Source organism: Amphibalanus amphitrite, unplaced genomic scaffold (assembly GCF_019059575.1).
Source record: "Amphibalanus amphitrite isolate SeventyFive unplaced genomic scaffold, NRLGWU_Aamphi_draft 000488F_arrow, whole genome shotgun sequence".
Taxonomy (NCBI): domain Eukaryota; kingdom Metazoa; phylum Arthropoda; class Thecostraca; order Balanomorpha; family Balanidae; genus Amphibalanus; species Amphibalanus amphitrite.
The window spans coordinates 438,654-456,985 of NW_024881982.1; the positions used below are offsets into that span (position 1 = coordinate 438,654).

The following is an 18,332-nucleotide window of genomic DNA, read 5'->3' on the forward strand; positions in this document are numbered from 1 at the left end:
CATTGACAGTTAGTTTAAGGTTTGATGATTTGTGTCCGTCAAATAAACACCAGCTATATAGTATGAACATCTAAGCAGCATTGGAACATCATTTGAGCGCCTTCATCCGATCCAAGGGGATACCTATCAGGTTTTATATTTTATATAAAACCTGATCCAAGCACCCAAGGCTATCTGGTCGGACAAAGGAGGACGCCAAAACTATCCGAAAGTCGAGGCCAAGACCGATTTTACTGGCCTTTATTTTACTACCACTAATATCTACACGGTTTACATAGCCTTGATCTGCACCAAACGGCAAACATCTTACATTTTATCAAAAATAAATATTCATGAGTAAGCATCGACGCAGGCCAGGGGCCGCGCCAGGTTTTGGAGGGCTCACTGTAAGTGACCTGAGAGATAAGAGCTTCGATTTTCAAAGTTTCGATGAAATCCTTGCAAGGCCCCCAGCCAGCAATTTGTTTGGGCTGGACTCGGGCAGCTTGGGCAGGAATTGGGCTTGCCACAGCGTTGCCCAAGGTGGTTGGGCAGAAGCTGGGCAAACCCAAGGTAGCCCAACCTGATTGGGCAGGACCCGGGCATGCCCGATTAGGCTGGCCCAATGAAATGATAGGCTTGCCACTACTGGGGCAAGCCCGGGCAAAGGTCTGTTTGCCCGGGGGGGCTAGCCCATACTAATGTGAGGGTTTGCCACTGCTAGGGCAAACACAAACATCTGCATGGGCAGGCCCAAGAATGAAAAATGCGCATGCGCAAAATGACGAAGGCATACCCAGTAAAAAATACCATTTGAAACCATTAGGATTTACCAATTGGTTTCAAATGTGTCAAATGGTTTGAAATAGGTTCTAATGGTTTTCATGACCATTTGAAATGGTTTCCAATTGGTTTTTTCCCAATTGGTCTGAAATGGTGTTTTCCATTTGGTCCCAATTGGTTTTGAAATGGTTTCCTAATGGAAAATAAATCCCATTTGATTTCAAATGGTGTTTTCCATTTGATTCCAATTGGTTCCAAATGGAATAAAACCATTTCATCCCAAATGGTGTGTCCCATTTGGTCCCAATTGGTATCTAAATGGTTTCCATATGGAAGAAATTCCCATTTGATCTCTAATGGTTTTTCCCATTTGATCCCACTTGGTGTCCAATTGGTCTCCAAATGGAATAAAACCATTTCATCCCAAATGGTATGTCCCCAATTGGTATCCAAATGGTTTCCAATTGGTAATTTCCCAATTGCTCCGAAATGGTGTTTTCCATTTGATCCCTATTGGTTTTGAAATGGTCTCCTATTGGAAAATAAATCCCATTTGATTTCAATTGGTGTTTTCCATTTCATCCCAATTGGTTCCAAATGGAATAAAACCATTTCATCCCAAATGGCGTGTCCCATTTGATCCCAATTGGTATCGAAATGGTTTCCAATTGGTAATTTCCCAATTGGTCTGAAATGGTGCTTTCCATTTGATCCCAAATGGTATGTCCCCAATTGGTATCGAGATGGTTTCCAATTGGTAACTTCCCAATTGGTCTGAAATGGTTTTCCATTTGATACCAATTGGTTCCAAATGGAATAAAACCATTTCATCCCAAATGGTGTGTCCCATTTGATCCCAATTGGTATCTAATGGTTTTTCCCATTTGATCCCAATTGGTATCTAATGGTTTTTCCCATCTGATCTCAAATGGTTTTTCCCATTTGATCTCAAATGGTTTTGCCATTTGATCCCAATTGGTGTCCAATTGGTCTCCAAATGGAAGAAAACCATTTCATCCCAAATGGTTTGTCCCATTTCATCCCAATTGGTTTTGAAATGGTTTCTATTTGGGAGTCGGGAGATATTCATATTTGATCTAAATTGTCCAAGTGGTCTCGAAATAGAATTTTATCTGATAAAGCGTGTCTTATTTAATCCCAATTGTTATTGAAATGGTTTCCATTTGGAAGATATATTCCTATTTGATATGAAATTGACAATGGTTTTCCCATTTGATCCCAATTGGTGTCGAAATGGTTCCCAAATGGAAAAGCAAATCTGTTTTGAAATGGTGTTCCCATTCTATTTCAACTGGTGTCGAAATGAAAAATGCATTTGAAAAGCATTCAAGGGTCGTTTTAGGCAAGAAAAAACATACTTATATGGCAATAACTTTTATTTCATGAGATGAATAAAAGCAAAGTCCGAACCGTAGTCGGAGCTGGAGTCAATTTTTGAGTCAGAGTCGAAGTTAGAGTCATAAATCCACCACTTTGCAGCCCTGTTTCCAGATGTGTGACAAGTATGCTTCAAAAGTGTTTCTACCTTGATGGTCTCTAATGGTTTCAAGTGTGTTTTGAGTATGGACTGGGTATCTATTAGTTCCCAATTGGTACCCTAATGGTTTCTAATGGTTTTTAAACATTTGCTTAAATAATAGACTTAGAGGTAATGGGAAGACCTTTGACTGGTTATACTTGATAAGCATCACTACAAGACCTTGGTTTTTCATTAAATAAAAATGATTCGAAAAATTCACGTCGTTTCCGCTCATTTAAACGGCACTACTTTTTCTCTGTGTGCCTACGCTGGCGGCGCCCGACCGTTGGCGGCTTGGCGCCCGGCCGGCCGCGCCGGCGCCACAGTTCAAACCGGGCGTCGACGTCGGCCGGCCGGCCGGCGCGCCTCCGTTTCGCGTTCGCTGGGCCTGGGACTGCCCGCGGTCGACCGGGACCCAGTCCTGCTGTAAAAGAGGAAGCTGAGCAGAATCACGCGGCTGGTGAGTGACTTTTCTTGTGCCTCTGTATGCGATATTCGTTTTACGACTGCAAATACTGAAAATAGTTATTTGAATAAATTTGGTTGCATTTGGCATCCTTGTAAGTACCTTACTGAGTTTAACAGAGGTGAGAAAGAGGCTTAAAATTAGCGATCACAATTTATTTTGCCAGCAGAAAATTGTCAGTGCCATATTTGTTGTGCTCAGGCTGCCTAAATGACAATGCAAGTTGCATGAGCTTAAAGTTATTATATTGTGATATTTGACAAATGACCCTGTGTGGTAATTAATTTGATCCCATCGCCCAATTAACCCGTGCTGTCCTGTACTGTTGCAGGCACGAACTTGCACCAGACAGACGCCGTCTACCGGTTCTACACGGGTCCAGATGGGCTGCATGCCTGCATTATAGCTACGTTCTGACTTCTGAAAATTCTGATCGCCACGGAAGATTAAGAAATCTGTCAGAACAACAGACAGTATCACCGATCGGAATGATATTGTATCACGTCGTTCATTGTGCCTATGTGGAATAGCGTACGTATGGCCAGTGGCGGATCCTGGGGGGGGTCCACGGGGTCATGACCCCCCCCAAAAGGTCTGAGAGGGTCATTTGACCCCCCCCAAAAGCCGAAGACCTAAATGCGCTATAGACGCCGTCTTGCATGCTCAAAATCACATGTCAAACACTTCTGAGCTAATACCTTTGTTTTTCTGGATCGTGTTGCGTGAAAAGGCGTATTGAAGGCCAGAATCTTACTCATTTTTGTCTCAACCGTGCGAGCACCAGGGGATGATCCAGGAAAACTCCAAGGGGATGGTCATGAATTTAATTCGTGGTGCCCCTACCTATACGCAAAATTAAAAACTCAACGGATTTCGGCCACTTAATTTTGGTGATGTCCTATTTCCATTTTTTTATTTTGTTTGTTTTATTTTTAGTGCCCCTGGGCCCTGGCAGGTCAAAATCACGTCGGAGGCGAAAGAAATTCACGGGAATCCCAAAAATCACGTCAGGACATTCAGGGCACTCTGACCAGCCTGACAGCTAGGGCCCTTCTTACTTCCTGGGGCCTCCAGTGAATAACCGCTAGTGTCTGTGTCGGCCCCTCTGACTCCTCAGTAGGTAGGAGGCCCTCTGTAGAGGAGACCCTCTGTGGAAAGGAGACCGCCTGAATGCAGAAGGCCCTCTGAAGAGAGGAGACCCGCTGTAGAGAGAAGGCCCTCTGAAGAAAGGAGGCTCTCTGTAGAGAAGAGGCCCTCTGAAGAGAGGAAGCCCTTTGCAGAGATGAGGTCCTCTGGCTCTTTGAAGAGAGGAGGTCCTCTGTAAAGGAGGCCCTCTGAAAGGGAGAGACCCTCAGTAGAGAGGAAGCCCTCTGTAGAGAGGAAGCCTTCTGTAGTTAAGAGGCCCTGTGAAAAGAGGAGGCCCGCAGTAGAGATCGGTGGTCCTCTGTAGAGAGGAGACCCCCTCTGTGTTTTGACAAATGTTTTTGCAAATTTTTCGCGGCGCTTCGCGCCGCCGATTCATGTACATACGTACAGGTCAATATGAAATCGTGACTGTAATTACATAAACCAACCGTGTCAAATTGAATCAGAATTCATATGTGTACTGTGAAGAAACTCCGGCTTGTACTGCCATGCTAAAAGGGTGGTAAAATTTGTGTTTTGGAGCGGAGCTGTGTTTTGACACATTCTTTTGCAAATGTTCTCGGCGCTTCGCGCCGCCGATTTATACACCAATCAATAAGAGAGATCGTGACTGTAATAACACCAACCGTGTCAAATTGAATCGGAATTCATATGTGCACTGTGAAGGAACTCCGGCTTGTACTAGCATGCTAAAAGGGTTGTAATATTTGTGTTTTAGAGCTGTGTTTTGACAACTTTTTTCAAATTTTTGCGGCGCTTCGCGCCGCCGATTCATACACAGGTCAATAAGAGAGATCGTGACTGTATGCTACTAATGCATTGGGCATTAGACTAATGCATAAGTGAGGTAACTATGTCTACTACTTCTGGGTTTTTAAGTCGGTCGATCCGCCCCCCCCCCCCCCAGTAAAAAAATCCGTGGCGACGCTCCTCTATAGGTGGGTTTCACTAACTAAAACTACTGAGCCGAGTGACTTACGATAAAACTTCAACTCAGAAACGACGAAGATCAAATGTCATTTGATCTCGACATACTCGCTCCCTACCCCCCCCCCCCCCCGGTCGTCAGAATTCATTCATCAGACCTGGCATGTCGGCCGACTGGTGACCCCCCCCAAAACGTTCCCCTAGATCCGCCCTTGCGTATGGCCCAGTGTATAACTACATTGTAATTCTGTTCTTGATTTTGATAGCAGTCGCCTCATCGATGTGGTGTTGACCAAACAACAACGTCCATGTGTAGTTAATGTCTAATGTTGGTAGGTACGTACTGATGAAAATGTATAAGCTTGCAGAGTAAAACAATAAAAATAATTCACGGTGCAGTTTTTTATTTTGTGGATGAAATGCATGGACTTCAAAAGGATCTTCAAATGGTAATCCAGCTGCCCAGTAAAAAATACCATTAGAAATTTCCAAATGGTTCCAAATGGGAAAAACCATTTGACTTATTGAACACTTTTCCAAATGGTTCCAAAGAGGTTCCATTTGAAATGTGTCCAATTGGCCACCAATTGGTACCAATTGGAACCATTTCATGACCATTTGAAATGTGTCCAATTGGTACCAATTGGTGACCAATTGGATACATTTCAAATGGTCATGAAATGGTTCCAATTGGTACCAATTGGTGGCCAATTGGACACATTTCAAATGGAACCTCTTTGGAACCATTTGGAAAAGTGTTCAATAAGTCAAATGGTTTTTCCCATTTGGAACCATTTGGTAATTTCTAATGGTATTTTTTACTGGGTACACGCGAAGGATTGCAAGTACAATTACCTATGCTTCAAGTACCATTATTTTACGAATAATTTACGAACTATCATCTAAATTTTGATGTGTAGTATTTGAGGGAAAATATAACGATGAAAAATAATGTTATTACATAAAATGTCCCAGCCTCCAGCAAGTCGTTAACAAATTTGAAAGAAGGTAAGTACTAGTACTTGTTATCTCGATATTTGCCACGGCTGGCCACAACATTCACGGCGCCATATTTGGTTGAACCAAGGTGAACCAAGCAACTGCAAGCCGAGAGCCGTGCATCTTACGAGAAATTGAAGAAAAGGTAAGAAAACTCTTATTATAGTGATAACTTACATTGATTTGGAAAGGGGATCGTTCATGTTGGCCGATCAAGACGGATTGCGTGTCTCTGGGTTAGAAGAGGGGGGGCGCTGCGGTCCGGTGTTTTGTATACTTACTTTTGAATAAGCGCTATAAGTGTTGCATGGAATTAAAATGGGATTAAAGTTGCCGGTGCCCACTTTAATGAACTTATTCTACCATAAAGTTTTTTTCTGTCAGCAATTTTCAGCATGATAGGCACTGATATACCTTAACAAGTGGTGTTGAATTGGTTTTGGGCCATAATGAGAAGTTAAGAATGCTGGTAAAAAAGTTATTAATTTTAAAATACATCTGCAGATGTCAAGAAGGGTTAAAAATCGGACAATTGATTATGAATCGTTCAGATATATCTTGATCAAATGAAATAGAACATGTCTTCAGTTCAACTGTGAAATGCCTTATCATTTTATTTCACATAGCAAAAAAAAATCAATCAAGGTCATGAGTCTAAAAAATAGACTGAAAAGTGAAAACTGAAAAGCACATAAAAATGAAAGGTCATAGTTTTCAAGCCATTTAGGTACAGCCCTCTGCAAACTGCGTGGTAGGTATTCTTTTTTCGACAAAAATGAGAATAACGCGAATACTATGCTATCGGTCATTCGGAAATCGTAACAGCAAGACGCGCTAGACCCCGCCCCTTAGATAAGCATCATCACCGTATCCATTTTTCATCTAGTTCGGCAATTAAACCCAAAAGTTTATATTTGCCCCCAAAACAAACTTTTGCATTTTGTCGCCACACAAGGCGTAAACTTTGTTTATTGATAAACCTAATCGAAGGAGTGGAGCATGGCGCATCTATTTGCAGTGAGTTCCGACCGACTAATAACATAACCTTTGAGTTATTATCGGTTTTGTCGAAAAAAGAATACCTACCACGCAGTCTGCAGAGGGCTGTACATGTCTCAGTGTGTCATTAATTATCACCCAGATTCTCCAATCCTAGGTCATTAAATTAATGAGATGATTGTAGTTAGTTTATGCATTAAAATGTTAAGTACAGATGATTCATATAGTGGCCCCATGAGAATATATTTTGGTGAAATAAATTGGTATTCTCTTAGCGGACGTCACCCGAGCTGCCATATCCAGTTAGGTAGGTTAGGTTAGGTTAGGTTGTAGGTTGGTAGGTTAGGTTGTAGGTTGTAGGTTGGTAGGTTAGGTTGTAGGTTGTAGGTAAGGTTAGGTCAGGTTTGATTATGTTTTGTTATACATTTAACCGTGAAAAGACAATTGTTGCGCACGTGAGACGTATATATGGCAGCTCGGGTGACGTCTGCTAAGAGAGTACCAATAAATTTGGGAGGAACCCAGCCAGTCTGAATATATGTGGCCAGTGGCCGGCGGCAGCGCCACACATTTCCACTTCTGGGGGCAAGACCCCTCATGGTCAATGGATGTGCTCTTGCTCGGCCAAGTTCCGTGGTAGGCCGACATGTATTTGTGCCCCCACTGCCTCCTGCCAGTTGCCCCCACAGGCCACAGCCCATGGTGGCGCCACCCTTGTATGTGGGCTGTGGCTGTTTTTGACAAAACTTTGTTGGGGTAGGGCCCTTCATCTTAGGTTAGGACAGGAGTAGGAACTATTTTGTAGAATTAGGGACATCAATCACGAAATTTGGTCCAGAAACTAGTGTCTGTGGTATGGCACATGCTGACAGGTCAATTATCATTTATTGATTTATTTTCACGTTGCAGGCATATCCGGGTAACACAGATATTTTATGTCCAAGTCATAATGGTGCATAGAAAACAGATGGGAAATGAGAGAATATGCATGCACAACCATCACTCATACAACATTCTCACTGACAAGTCATGCTATCTACATGGGTTTCTTTTGTAGGTATTGACCTGGTAGGGTCAGGCTAAAAAATGGCAGATCTGACAAGGCTCAATGATCTGATGGTGTGCCCAAGGCTCTTCACTCAGGCATCCAGGCAAGCATGCAGGGACCTAGTGGGTGTGTACACCAGATCTTAAAAGTGAACTGGGAATTCAGATGCACTAGAAATGCAGGCGTGCACTTACACATCATTCAGAGGCCAAACTCAGAATCTAATGACTCAAGATTCTGGGCGCACTTGGGTGTGCACATGACATGCCACACTTTGTGATCTGGTGGTGGGGTGCACTATTAATTTGGGAAATTTTAATATTATACTTGGGGCATTAATCCATTAATGATGTGAGTCAGGCGGGAGCAATGGGTGAGCTTGAGCAATTAGCATGTCTGTTTTAGGGATGAAAAATTCAATCATGAAAGATAACATGTATCACATATATCACATTCAGAGTTCAGCCAGGTACTGTCAGACCTAAATTCACGCCAGGACCCGCAGTGGACCCGATCAGACATCGGCCAGGGGACAGTCAGACCTTGGGTCAGTCCAGGACCTGCAGTGGGTCCGGTCAGAGCTTGACCAGGGACTTTCAGGCCTCGGCCAGGCCAGGATCCGCAGCGGGCCCTGCCAGAGCTCGGCCAAGGACTGTCAAACATCGGTCAGGCCTCAGGCCAGTACCCAAGTGAACAGCATACCTAATTAATTTATCTTGTATCCATATTTGCGCTGTATTCTGATGAGAACCTGTTGACGAAATGTGTGTAGATGGGTTTTTACTTACAATAATTTGAAATTTCGAAGAAAAGGTCAAAACAGCTTCTAATGTTATCCATATTAAAAACTGACTGGTCCGGAGTTGGAGTCGGTGAAAAACATAGACTCTGAGTCTCTGAATCCGGGAAAACTACCGACTCCGATCGACTCCGACTACGTAGCCCTGGTGACAGTACCCCATTGCTGCTATGGCACCGGCCAACTGTCATACATATTACCTGTCAATACTAATATTTATTGTATTTGCTGTGGCTTTCAGATGGCTCAGAGTCGCAGCACTGAGTATCGTAAGACCCGAGACGCACTAAAAAGGATCATTGCTAACATCAGTGACGATGACCACGGCGCCACCGCAACAGGAGTGCAGACAGAACTCGACATGGAGACCGAAGCTATGGAGACCCGCCCTCAGTGTCTTCAATACGATTCTCCGCCTGACGAACTGTGGTATCCAGCACTGTCTGATGCCCATGCAGAAGATGAGCGTGATGATGACGAAATCTTCTCTGACGGCGAAGACGAAATCTCCTCTGACGGCGAAGACGAAATCTTCTCTGACGGCGAAGACGGAAGCTTCTCTGACGGTGGTGAAGATGCCAAGGGCGACACGAACGCTTGCAGCGCTCTGGCAGACTGGGCTGTGCGTTACGGAATTTCTCATGCCGCGTTATTAGCTCTACTCGCCATTCTAAATCTACTTGGATTAGCAGTGCCCCTGGATCCCCGAACTCTTCTCCGGACACCAGCGTCGTCTTCGAGACAATTGGTAAAAATGGGGTCAGGGGAGTATTTTTACTTCGGCATCGCACGTAGTGTTCTAAACGTTTTCAAGAATGCCTCGCCTAGGCCAGCTGAAGTGCGTCTGAAGGTAAATGTCGACGGACTGCCACTGTTTAAAAGCACGTCCACGGTGCTGTGGCCGATACTGGGAATGGTTTCAAATGCTGGTCAGCACGTTTTTACCATCGCAGTGTATTGCGGCAAGGACAAACCGCCCCTCACGGAGTTTTTGAAGGACTTTAGCAAGGAATGTCGTACACTTTTAGAAACAGGAATTGCATATGCTGGCCAGACAGTTCCGTTCAAAATTGCATGCTTCATTTGTGATGCTCCTGCTCGCGCCTTTTTGAAAGGCATTAAAGGACATAGTGGATACAATGCATGTGAGCGTTGTACACAAACTGGGATCTACGATACTGGTAGAATGACATTTCCGGAATGCGACGCTCCTCAGAGAACCCACGACTCTTTTATTGCCATGAGTGATGCTGATCATCACCGGCTCCAGTCTCCTTTGATAGCTTTAGTCCCAAACATGGTTAGAGATTTCACATTGGATTATATGCACATGTGCTGTCTAGGGGTGACAAAACTGATGATTCGCCTCTGGATGTCAGGACCTTTGACAGTTCGTTTGCCGGCCTCAGTTGCAGAGAGGATTTCGGGTCGGTTGTCTGCGCTCGGTTCTAGCTTTCCTAAGGAATTTGCTAGAAAGCCCAGAAGCCTCTACGACTATAGAATGTGGAAGGCGACGGAGTTTAGAACATTCATGTTGTATACAGGACCTGTTGTTTTGAAGGGGCTATTGTCGGATGACATGTACAACTTGTTTCTTTGTTTTTCAAGCGCAATGACGGTTTTGTTATGTCCTGACTTTGCATATCGCTATTCGGCCTTTGCAAAAGGCCTGATGTGCACATTTGTGAAGAACTTTGCAAAGCTTTTCGGAAGCCAATTCGTAGTGTACAATGTGCATAGTCTGATACACTTGAGCGAAGACGCCGAGATTCACGGTGCATTAGACAATGTCTCGTGTTTCCCATTTGAGAATTACCTACACTCACTTAAAAGAATGGTTAGAAGACCAAATGACCCTTTACCGCAGTTGATCAATCGGCTTGGTGAACTGGCACGAACAGGTCATGGCCGTACGCATGATTCGGGAACAGCTATTTCACTTGGAAAGAGGCACATGGACGGGCCGGTACCTCAGGGCATAGAAGGGCGTTTTACGCAACACCGTCAATGCCAGGTCAGGTATTTTGTCTCTTCTAAGGATGGAGACAACTGTTTTTTATTGGGGGGCTCAACCGTCATACTTGTCTGCAATGTTATCAAGACAGCTACCGGTGTGTTTGTCGCAGCCCTAAAATTTGCAGAATTGAGACCTTATTACACTTACCCATTTAGTTCTGATAAAATCGGCATCATGGTGGCAACCAAACTTACAAAGAAGCCGGAGCTCGTTCCAATTGCGGATTTGAGCCGTGGGAGGAAGTGTGTGAGATCCAGCCAAGCTGATGGAAGCGATGTCATTATCCCCATTTTGCACGAATGATTATTGTTTCGGCGTTGTATGCTGTGTGTAGTTATCTTGGTATGTGCCTTGTGGCATGCTGTATGCTATGCTGTGTGGCCTATTTCGAAGAACAGTATTTGAAATAAAAGAATTTGCATCGGTTTATTGGTGTTGTCACACGATTGACCAGAATGATTCAGAAGCAGGAACAGGACAAGAACATAATGGCGTGCTGGTCGTGCTGGCTAGGTGGTAAAGCACCGCCCTAATACAGACGGGAGCGTTAGTGATATTATGTACATAGATATGACATGCATTAAAAACCTGTGACTTAATATTGATATAAGGCGCTGAATTGCTCACCAGAGTTCAGAGGCGGATCCAGCAATTTCCAAAGGGGAGTGCAAAAAGGGCGCCAAAGTCTAGAATCTCTACAAGAACTGCATATGGGTATACAGGACTGAGGAGCAAAAGGGGGTGCAAAACTCACCTCGATGGCCAATTTTTGCACCCCTGGCATTCCCTGGATCCGCCGAAGCCAGAGTTCCATATAATCTACTGGGACGTCGAAATTCACAAAGTAAGGAGGCCGCGACATATTTTAAAATAATTTCTTCCTATGCAACACTTTTTGTCGCTGAAATTCGTGCTTAATTAATCTTAAATTAAAATTCCTAGAAGTGTTCTACCATCAATGCATCGGTGCATATATTCATTTTCAGCAGAATGTTCAGAGTTGTCGAATTTAACGACAACGGGCAACGGTCCGTTGCCACGGTCTCGAGTGCCTGGTGGCGCGGCGACTCCGACGACGGCGAGTGCTGCTGGCCGCCGAGAGGCAGCAATACAACATACATGATGCGGAAGCACATGGCGCCGGATGCAGCGTGGACGTTGCATCCGGCCAAGACAATATTTTCGACAGGTGAGTAACTACTGTGTATTTCTGAGTCGGTGTAATTCTGACCCTGTGATGCCCTGCTTTTGTTCGCGATATTTTCTTTGTAAGAACCCTTGCCATACTTATCGTTTTTTGCACCTTGTCTTGCACGTGCGCCGTCATCAGGGACGCGAGAACTATTTTGAAGTTGGGGTGGCTCAGATCAGTGGCTATGTTGTGAATGCGAAATAAGCTTTAGCCGAGGGAGTTCATCTTTAAGGCCAAAAACTGGAAACTCCGCGGATTTGGGCCACTATTTTTTAAAGGGACTTAAATCATCCAAAAATAAATATGAAATAAAATGATAACAAAAATCAAACAACAGTGAACACTAGTGATCGAAATTCGAAATATATTTTCGAAAGCACGTAGTTATTGCAGATAAAAAAAAGTACTGTTTTAACCCTCGCACTGCCGGAGGGGGCACATATGTGCCCCCCTGAGGTTTTTCCGCGATAACTGAAAAACGGCGGCGCGCAGCGCCGCCAAATTTTTTACACCTGTTTCCCCAACATTTCCGCACATTGTGTGAAAATTTTGACCCCAGGTCATCTAAGGTCAGGTCACCAGAGCAGTTTAAGTGAATTGACCTCAATGTGTTTTCTCAACTTTGCGAGTGCGCCAGGGCCACACCAGTGAATGGAACAGTTTGAAACTCACAGGATGGAAGAAGGTTATGAACATCATTAAAACTGATATCTCGGAATTATCATATCGGTGACCTAAGGTCAGGTCATTTTTCTGACCTCCCCATTATAGGTAAGTCTATGGGAGAAATTTCAACTCCCTCTGAATGCCACCCAATTAGCCCAATACGCACAAAAATGTGATATTATTGGTCCCTGTTGATGGTTCAACTGAAATATATCACCTGAAAGACCTAAAAGGTCATCTGAGGTCACCTGAGGTCACCAACGGTTCTTGTGCGATAACTTGAGATTGAATTGAGATAGAGACTCCGTTCGACGTTCATTGTGTTTGTCTCGTCGATGCGCATCAAATGATATGCAACATGACCTATTTCGGTGAGGTCATGACCTTGACCTGAGGTCAAGTCTTAAACTTGACCTTTCGAGGTCATATGGTATATCATTCTTGACGAGCTAAGAACAATGGCGTTTGAATCGATCCTCTATCTTTTCGGGAAGAGCAGTTATTGCAGAAAAACTACTGCGAAATAAAGGTTGTGAAAATCGTAACATTTTGTCTTCGGTGACCTCTGGTGACCTCGTTTTTGACCTGAGACAAAAATAACCTTTGTATTTCCTCTAGATCTTGTCTCGCCCTATCCAACGCCGTTTGCCGCTTGTCGCTACGTTGCGTAGTTTTCGAGATCTCCGGTGGGGGCACATATGTGCCCCTCCCCCCCCCCCCCCCCCCGGCAGAGCGAAGGTGGCTCAGACCCCCGGCAGTGCGAGGGTTAATTGGCTCTAAACACATTCGTCATACAGATCTCGTAAATACATACATCAGTCCATGCAGATAATGTACATACATAGAGGTAAAGTACATATATTTTGTGTACATACACACAGGTCTCGTACAGTGCGCCTGTTAAAAAAAAAAAATACCCACTAAATATCTCTCGTATCGTGCGCCTGTTCCATACTGCACCGCACGACACGTCGCTGAAGTTTCATCTGTTCGCTAAATGTCTCTGGCATCGTGCGCCTGTTCCATGCTGCACCGCACGACGCGTCGATGAAGTTTCAAATCTGCCCGCTAGATGTCTCTTAAAGCGTGCGCCTGTTCCATGCTGCGCCGCGCGACGCGTCGCTAAAGTTTCAAATCTGTCGGCTAGATGTCTCTCGTATCTTGCGCCTATTCCATATACTGTACCGCACGACACGACGCTGAAGTTTTATCTGTTCGCTAGATGTCTCTCGTATCGTGCGCCTGTCACAATTGATATTCTTAAGTGAAAAACAAACCGGGCATTGGTTTCAAGAGAGGATACGTGCCTAAAGTTGGGGTGGCTCAGCCTCCTCATTATCTACGTTGGGAGGGCTCGAGCCCCCAGAGCACCCTACTTCCCGCGTCCCTGGCCGTCATGCATGTAGTTATCGTCCATCGACTTCAATTCGATCATAGCTGACCCAGGCTAATGTGGGCTAAGTTTGGCCGATACCCACAACTCGTAAACCGTTGACGTAAACCGTAAACTGTTGACGTCTTTTTTGTCAGTCGGCCGGTAAAGATACCAGATTCCGAATGACTATTGGCAGCAAAAGTTAGACGGCCACATACGTTACGATCAGGACTACCTATATTGTACTTTCAATCATTTCACAATAGTTGACACATTTGAGAACCTCATTTGTGTATAACCCAACTGCCGGCTACAATCTTTTGAGGCGCCTAAAGTTATACTGACCCGCAGTACCTGCGATGATGGCACAAACTGCGAGCGCCGTGGGTAATACTGTCCCGCAGTACCTGCGATATTCTGTCCGCTAGATGACACAAGGAGCGAGCGCCTGAAGTTATACTGTCCCGCAGTACCAGCGGTTCTGTATAAATTAATGCGTGCCTAGAAGCCCTAGTACCCAATTCCTCGTTTTTATCCCCATGAGGACCAGAACAATGTTCATCCACCCTAATCCAACATCCCTTGCCTTTTCCGTGCATCTTCCTTTCTTCTCCAAAACGTGTTCATCGCAACAAAGACGACATCCAAGATGCCAAAAGCATGGAACGCAGAGCGGAGGATACCTCAGATATGGATGCTGAACTGCCGGAGATCCGTCGCCGCAAGTAAGTTTTATAATGCAACTGAAAATCCATAACCCATAGGGCCTGTGTTAAATGCAAGCGGCCAGTGGATCCGCCACGGCTTCGAATCGATTCAGATTTTACTTGAAATTTCTGAAACTGAGTCCGATTCTAATTCCAGTGGAAACAATTTCAAACGGTGCCGGTCCCGATTACAGTATAAACGGAAAACATTTATTCCTATTCCAGAACAACAGACCAGGGATCGATTCCAATTGATTCCATTTTCGTGATATCACTTGTAACTATTATTGAATTACCAATGAATAAGTAATTATTATAATAACGTCTAGCTAAACGTGAAATTGTTCAATTAACCAATGTTGTGACGTTCATTGCAGACCAAACCCACGGTTCCAGGAAGAGAGCAGCGACGAGGACATCGCCGGGCCGACGGCCCGGGCATGTCCGGTCGCTGCTCCGGCGTCGGCGTCGCGGCAGCGCCAGCCTCCGACGGCCAGGAGGCTCTCCGCTCCTCCGCCGCCGCCAGAGGGCCTGTGCCTGGAAGGTGTGTCTGAATTTACGCAATGTTTTACTTTCCTTAAATTAATGTTGCTATTACAGGAAACACGTTCCACAGTTCTCGGATGTTGTCAGCCCCCCCCCTCTCTCTCTCTCTCTCTCTCTCTCTCTCTCTCTCTCTCTCTCTCTCTCTCTCTCTCTCTCTTTCTCTCTCTCTCTCTCTCTCTCTCTCTCTCTCTCTCTCTCTCTCTCTCTCTCCCTCTCTCTCTCCATGTCACCGCACGATAAATGCATGTTTAATATAATTTGTTAATTTATTTATAAATTGCCATGTCCCGACAGGAGAGCAGATGCCGGCCACAGGAAGCATGCCCGGCAGGACGTCCACTGCCAACGGCAACGATCAAGAAGGATACGCCCGAGGTAACAACATACCTAATGCATCTTTGCTGGCCACACAATACAACACTATCCTGAAGTCCAAGATGCATCTTCTCTCTTTTCGTAATTTACAATGTCAATTTCACACAACATTGCTGAGTCATTTAAAAATAAGCAGAAACTACAACTATTTCCACGAGTTTCTGGGATGTTGGGGATGAGCAGTGTCTATGCGTTAGTAATAATAACGGATTGTCGTTCTTGGCAGCTGAGAGCCGCATACTCATGGCTATAACCCGCCTGACGAAGGAGGTTAAGGTGATGGGGGCCCAAATTCAGGCCAACGGGGCGGCCATCCGGGCCCTTCAATCGGATGGAGCGGTCGGAGGCCTGGAACCGCCAAAACTGCCACTTAAGAAGATGGTGGAGTTCGACAAGGTCAACCAAGACCGTGCTCTGAGTAACGGACTAGTAAGTACGATGTTTGTAATGAAAAGTTTGAAGTTATAAGAATACTGCTGACATCCTTCCAAATGACGGTGCACCTTTTCAAATTTAAATACCAGTACTGGGTTATGGGACAAACTTTTGATAACTCTGTTAGGTCCGGCGAGGGTTAAATACAAACAAACGTTTTTCCGACGCCAATTCGGTTCTTGTGCTTGCAGGTTCAGCATCTCACCGTATGGTGCGGCTGCGATGCTGGAGACTTGGACAAAGATGTGCGAGCCATCATGAGAGCGCTGCTCTCCAACTCCCTGGCGGAGAAGCTCTCGCTTACCGGCCGCAACGGGAAGAAGGCAATTATGGGAACCCCCATATTCGACGCGATATGCGGTATGTTTTTGTATTATATTCTGGCTGATGCTAATTTGTTATTGTTTAACAATTTTTTATGTATTTGTTATGTTATGTTATGTTGTTCTGTTATGTTATGTTGTTAAATAACTGTAGGCCAACTCCAACTCAGCTCAGTTATTAACCGGTTAGATTAAATTTTGTGTTTGCATGCGATCCGATGCGAAACACAAACTTTCGCCATAAGATAATAATAATTTATTTTCTGTTCCTTTTAGAAGCAGTTCGGCGCTCCCACGGGACTGTGAAGAGGGCGGAAGTCGGCCGGAGCGCCGGTAAATGGCTGTCGGGGAGCCGCGACCGTGACGGGAAGCGGCTGGCTCGACTGGCGAACAGCCGTCGCGATCATGGTCGTATGGTCGATGGCGACGCGGTAATGGCCGCAGGCGACGCACCGACAGCCGCCGCCGAGGCGGTGCCCGACGCTGAGGAGCATTCCGAGGAACGAGAGCTCCGCTTCGAAGAGTTGTGAAACGCAGAAGGAAGTGGAGCTCAAGAAGGGAGTGTACCCGTGCATTCTGTTTATACCGAATGTTGATAAGTTACATGTTTTTTTATGAATGAATTGATGAATGATTGAATCTTTGCAGATTAATTTTGGGAGTTGATGATGTTGTAGCAATAGAAATCGTATTTGGTATGACCGTTTCATCGACATATGAATAAATGAAAGTTGAAATGTATATATTTAGTTGCGAGCTTTCGGCCACAGGCCTTTATCAAACATGTAGTAAGAGATCTGACCTTATTTCTGGTATTCGACGTTCCATGTTCAACAGATCGATGACTTTCAGATGTGTTGAAATGATCAGCACTTTTCAATTATGAGATGCGTTCTTTGTTCGTCCGATGTTTGTCATCGCCCCGTATCAAATGTTATGTTAATAAATGGAGGATGATGACATTTTCATTTTATATGATCATCGAAAGAACATACGTACCATCGGCATGTTGAAAACAAATGTTGTCATTAAATGACAAGCATGTTGTCATTAAATGACAACATGCTTTGGAGTCTGTGGCAGATCGGGCTGTGGTTGGGCAAGCCCGCACTGCCCGTTAGACCTGGCCCAATCGGGGCCCACGCAGGGCCCAAGCAGTCAAAACTGGGTGGGACCCGCTCGGGCCCTGCGCGGGCCCACACTATTCATGCCCAGCAGAGGTTGGGCAAGCCCATGCTGGCCGTTGAGCGGGGCCCGATTGGGGCCCATGCAGGGCCCAAGCAGACAAAACTGAGTGGGCCCCGCTCGGGCCCTGCGTGGGCCCCACCATTCATGCCCAGCAGTGGTCGGGCTTGCCCGCTCGGGGCCCGGCCGGTTTTTTGTTGGGCGTTGCTCGGCGGTCTGTGTCATACACCGACCAAAGCCCAAGAAAAAACTGAGCAGTGCCCAAGAAGTCCAAGTTGGGCCTGCCCAAGCAAAGACTGATTGGGGCCCGAGTGGGCATTGCTGGCTGGGCCTAGGAATCCACACGGGCTAGGAAAGGTGAATATAACCACCCATCTCCACTCACTGCAATGTCTATCGGCAGGTCGTTGCTGATGAGAACGGGTCGGTGGCGCTTAGTCTTGACTGTTGTGCTCCTGTCCTGAGGGGGGCTGAGGACCCCTGCGTCAGCCAGGTGGCCGCTTCTCGGCGCGCCTATCACGCCACCGTCAGTTGGCACCCCTCCCACGCGTATGCGGTTTCCCGGCGCTCGCTGCACCCGGCAGTCGTCACCACGCCTCACATCATCCGACCACTCCCGGGAAACGGCTGTTATGTAGGGTGAATAGGTCAAAAACGCCCCCCTTAAGCGCGAAACCTTCTGACACTCAACCCAACACAGATTACTTAAACCTTTGGGCACCATCATGTAGCTCATTCTTTTTACTACGCTTTTAGACCAAGAAAAGACACCTGCGTGTGGTATTTAACCCCCCAAAAAGGTTTTTGCATACCCTTACAAAAGGG

General features: G+C 45.5%; 2 protein-coding genes across 4 annotated transcripts; both read left to right on the forward strand.

The window, feature by feature from the left end:
• Nucleotides 1-5,673: 5,673 nt before the first annotated feature.
• LOC122392502 lies at nucleotides 5,674-11,128 on the forward strand. Of its 3 annotated transcripts, none has more exons than XR_006258527.1 (2): nucleotides 5,674-5,985; nucleotides 8,928-10,447. XR_006258527.1 is itself a non-coding variant. In XM_043387419.1 (2 exons), the coding sequence occupies exon 2, from the start codon at nucleotides 8,928-8,930 to the stop codon at nucleotides 11,004-11,006; it is 2,079 nt and encodes a 692-aa protein (XP_043243354.1). In that variant the 5' UTR covers nucleotides 6,027-6,076; the 3' UTR covers nucleotides 11,007-11,128. The 3 variants fall into 3 exon arrangements, 1 of the variants encoding a protein (XP_043243354.1); XM_043387419.1 differs by lacking the exon at nucleotides 5,674-5,985 and adding an exon at nucleotides 6,027-6,076 and having other exon boundaries at nucleotides 8,928-11,128; XR_006258528.1 differs by lacking the exon at nucleotides 5,674-5,985 and adding an exon at nucleotides 6,069-6,099.
• Nucleotides 11,129-12,056: 928 nt separating this feature from the next.
• LOC122392503 lies at nucleotides 12,057-17,282 on the forward strand. Its single transcript, XM_043387421.1, has 6 exons — nucleotides 12,057-14,661; nucleotides 15,021-15,187; nucleotides 15,484-15,564; nucleotides 15,791-15,993; nucleotides 16,191-16,359; nucleotides 16,599-17,282. Exons 1-6 carry the CDS (start codon nucleotides 14,597-14,599, stop codon nucleotides 16,850-16,852), a joined length of 939 nt encoding a protein of 312 aa, XP_043243356.1. The 5' UTR covers nucleotides 12,057-14,596; the 3' UTR covers nucleotides 16,853-17,282.
• Nucleotides 17,283-18,332: the final 1,050 nt, after the last annotated feature.

Coding starts and splice junctions, on each gene's coding strand:
- LOC122392502 (XM_043387419.1), top strand. CDS start 8,928: ATGGCTCAGAGTCGCAGCACTGAGTATCGTAAGACCCGAGACGCACTA.
- LOC122392503 (XM_043387421.1), top strand. CDS start 14,597: ATGGAACGCAGAGCGGAGGATACCTCAGATATGGATGCTGAACTGCCG. Junction 14,662..15,020: donor CCGGAGATCCGTCGCCGCAA/GTAAGTTTTATA, acceptor CGTTCATTGCAG/ACCAAACCCACGGTTCCAGG. Junction 16,360..16,598: donor CATATTCGACGCGATATGCG/GTATGTTTTTGT, acceptor TGTTCCTTTTAG/AAGCAGTTCGGCGCTCCCAC.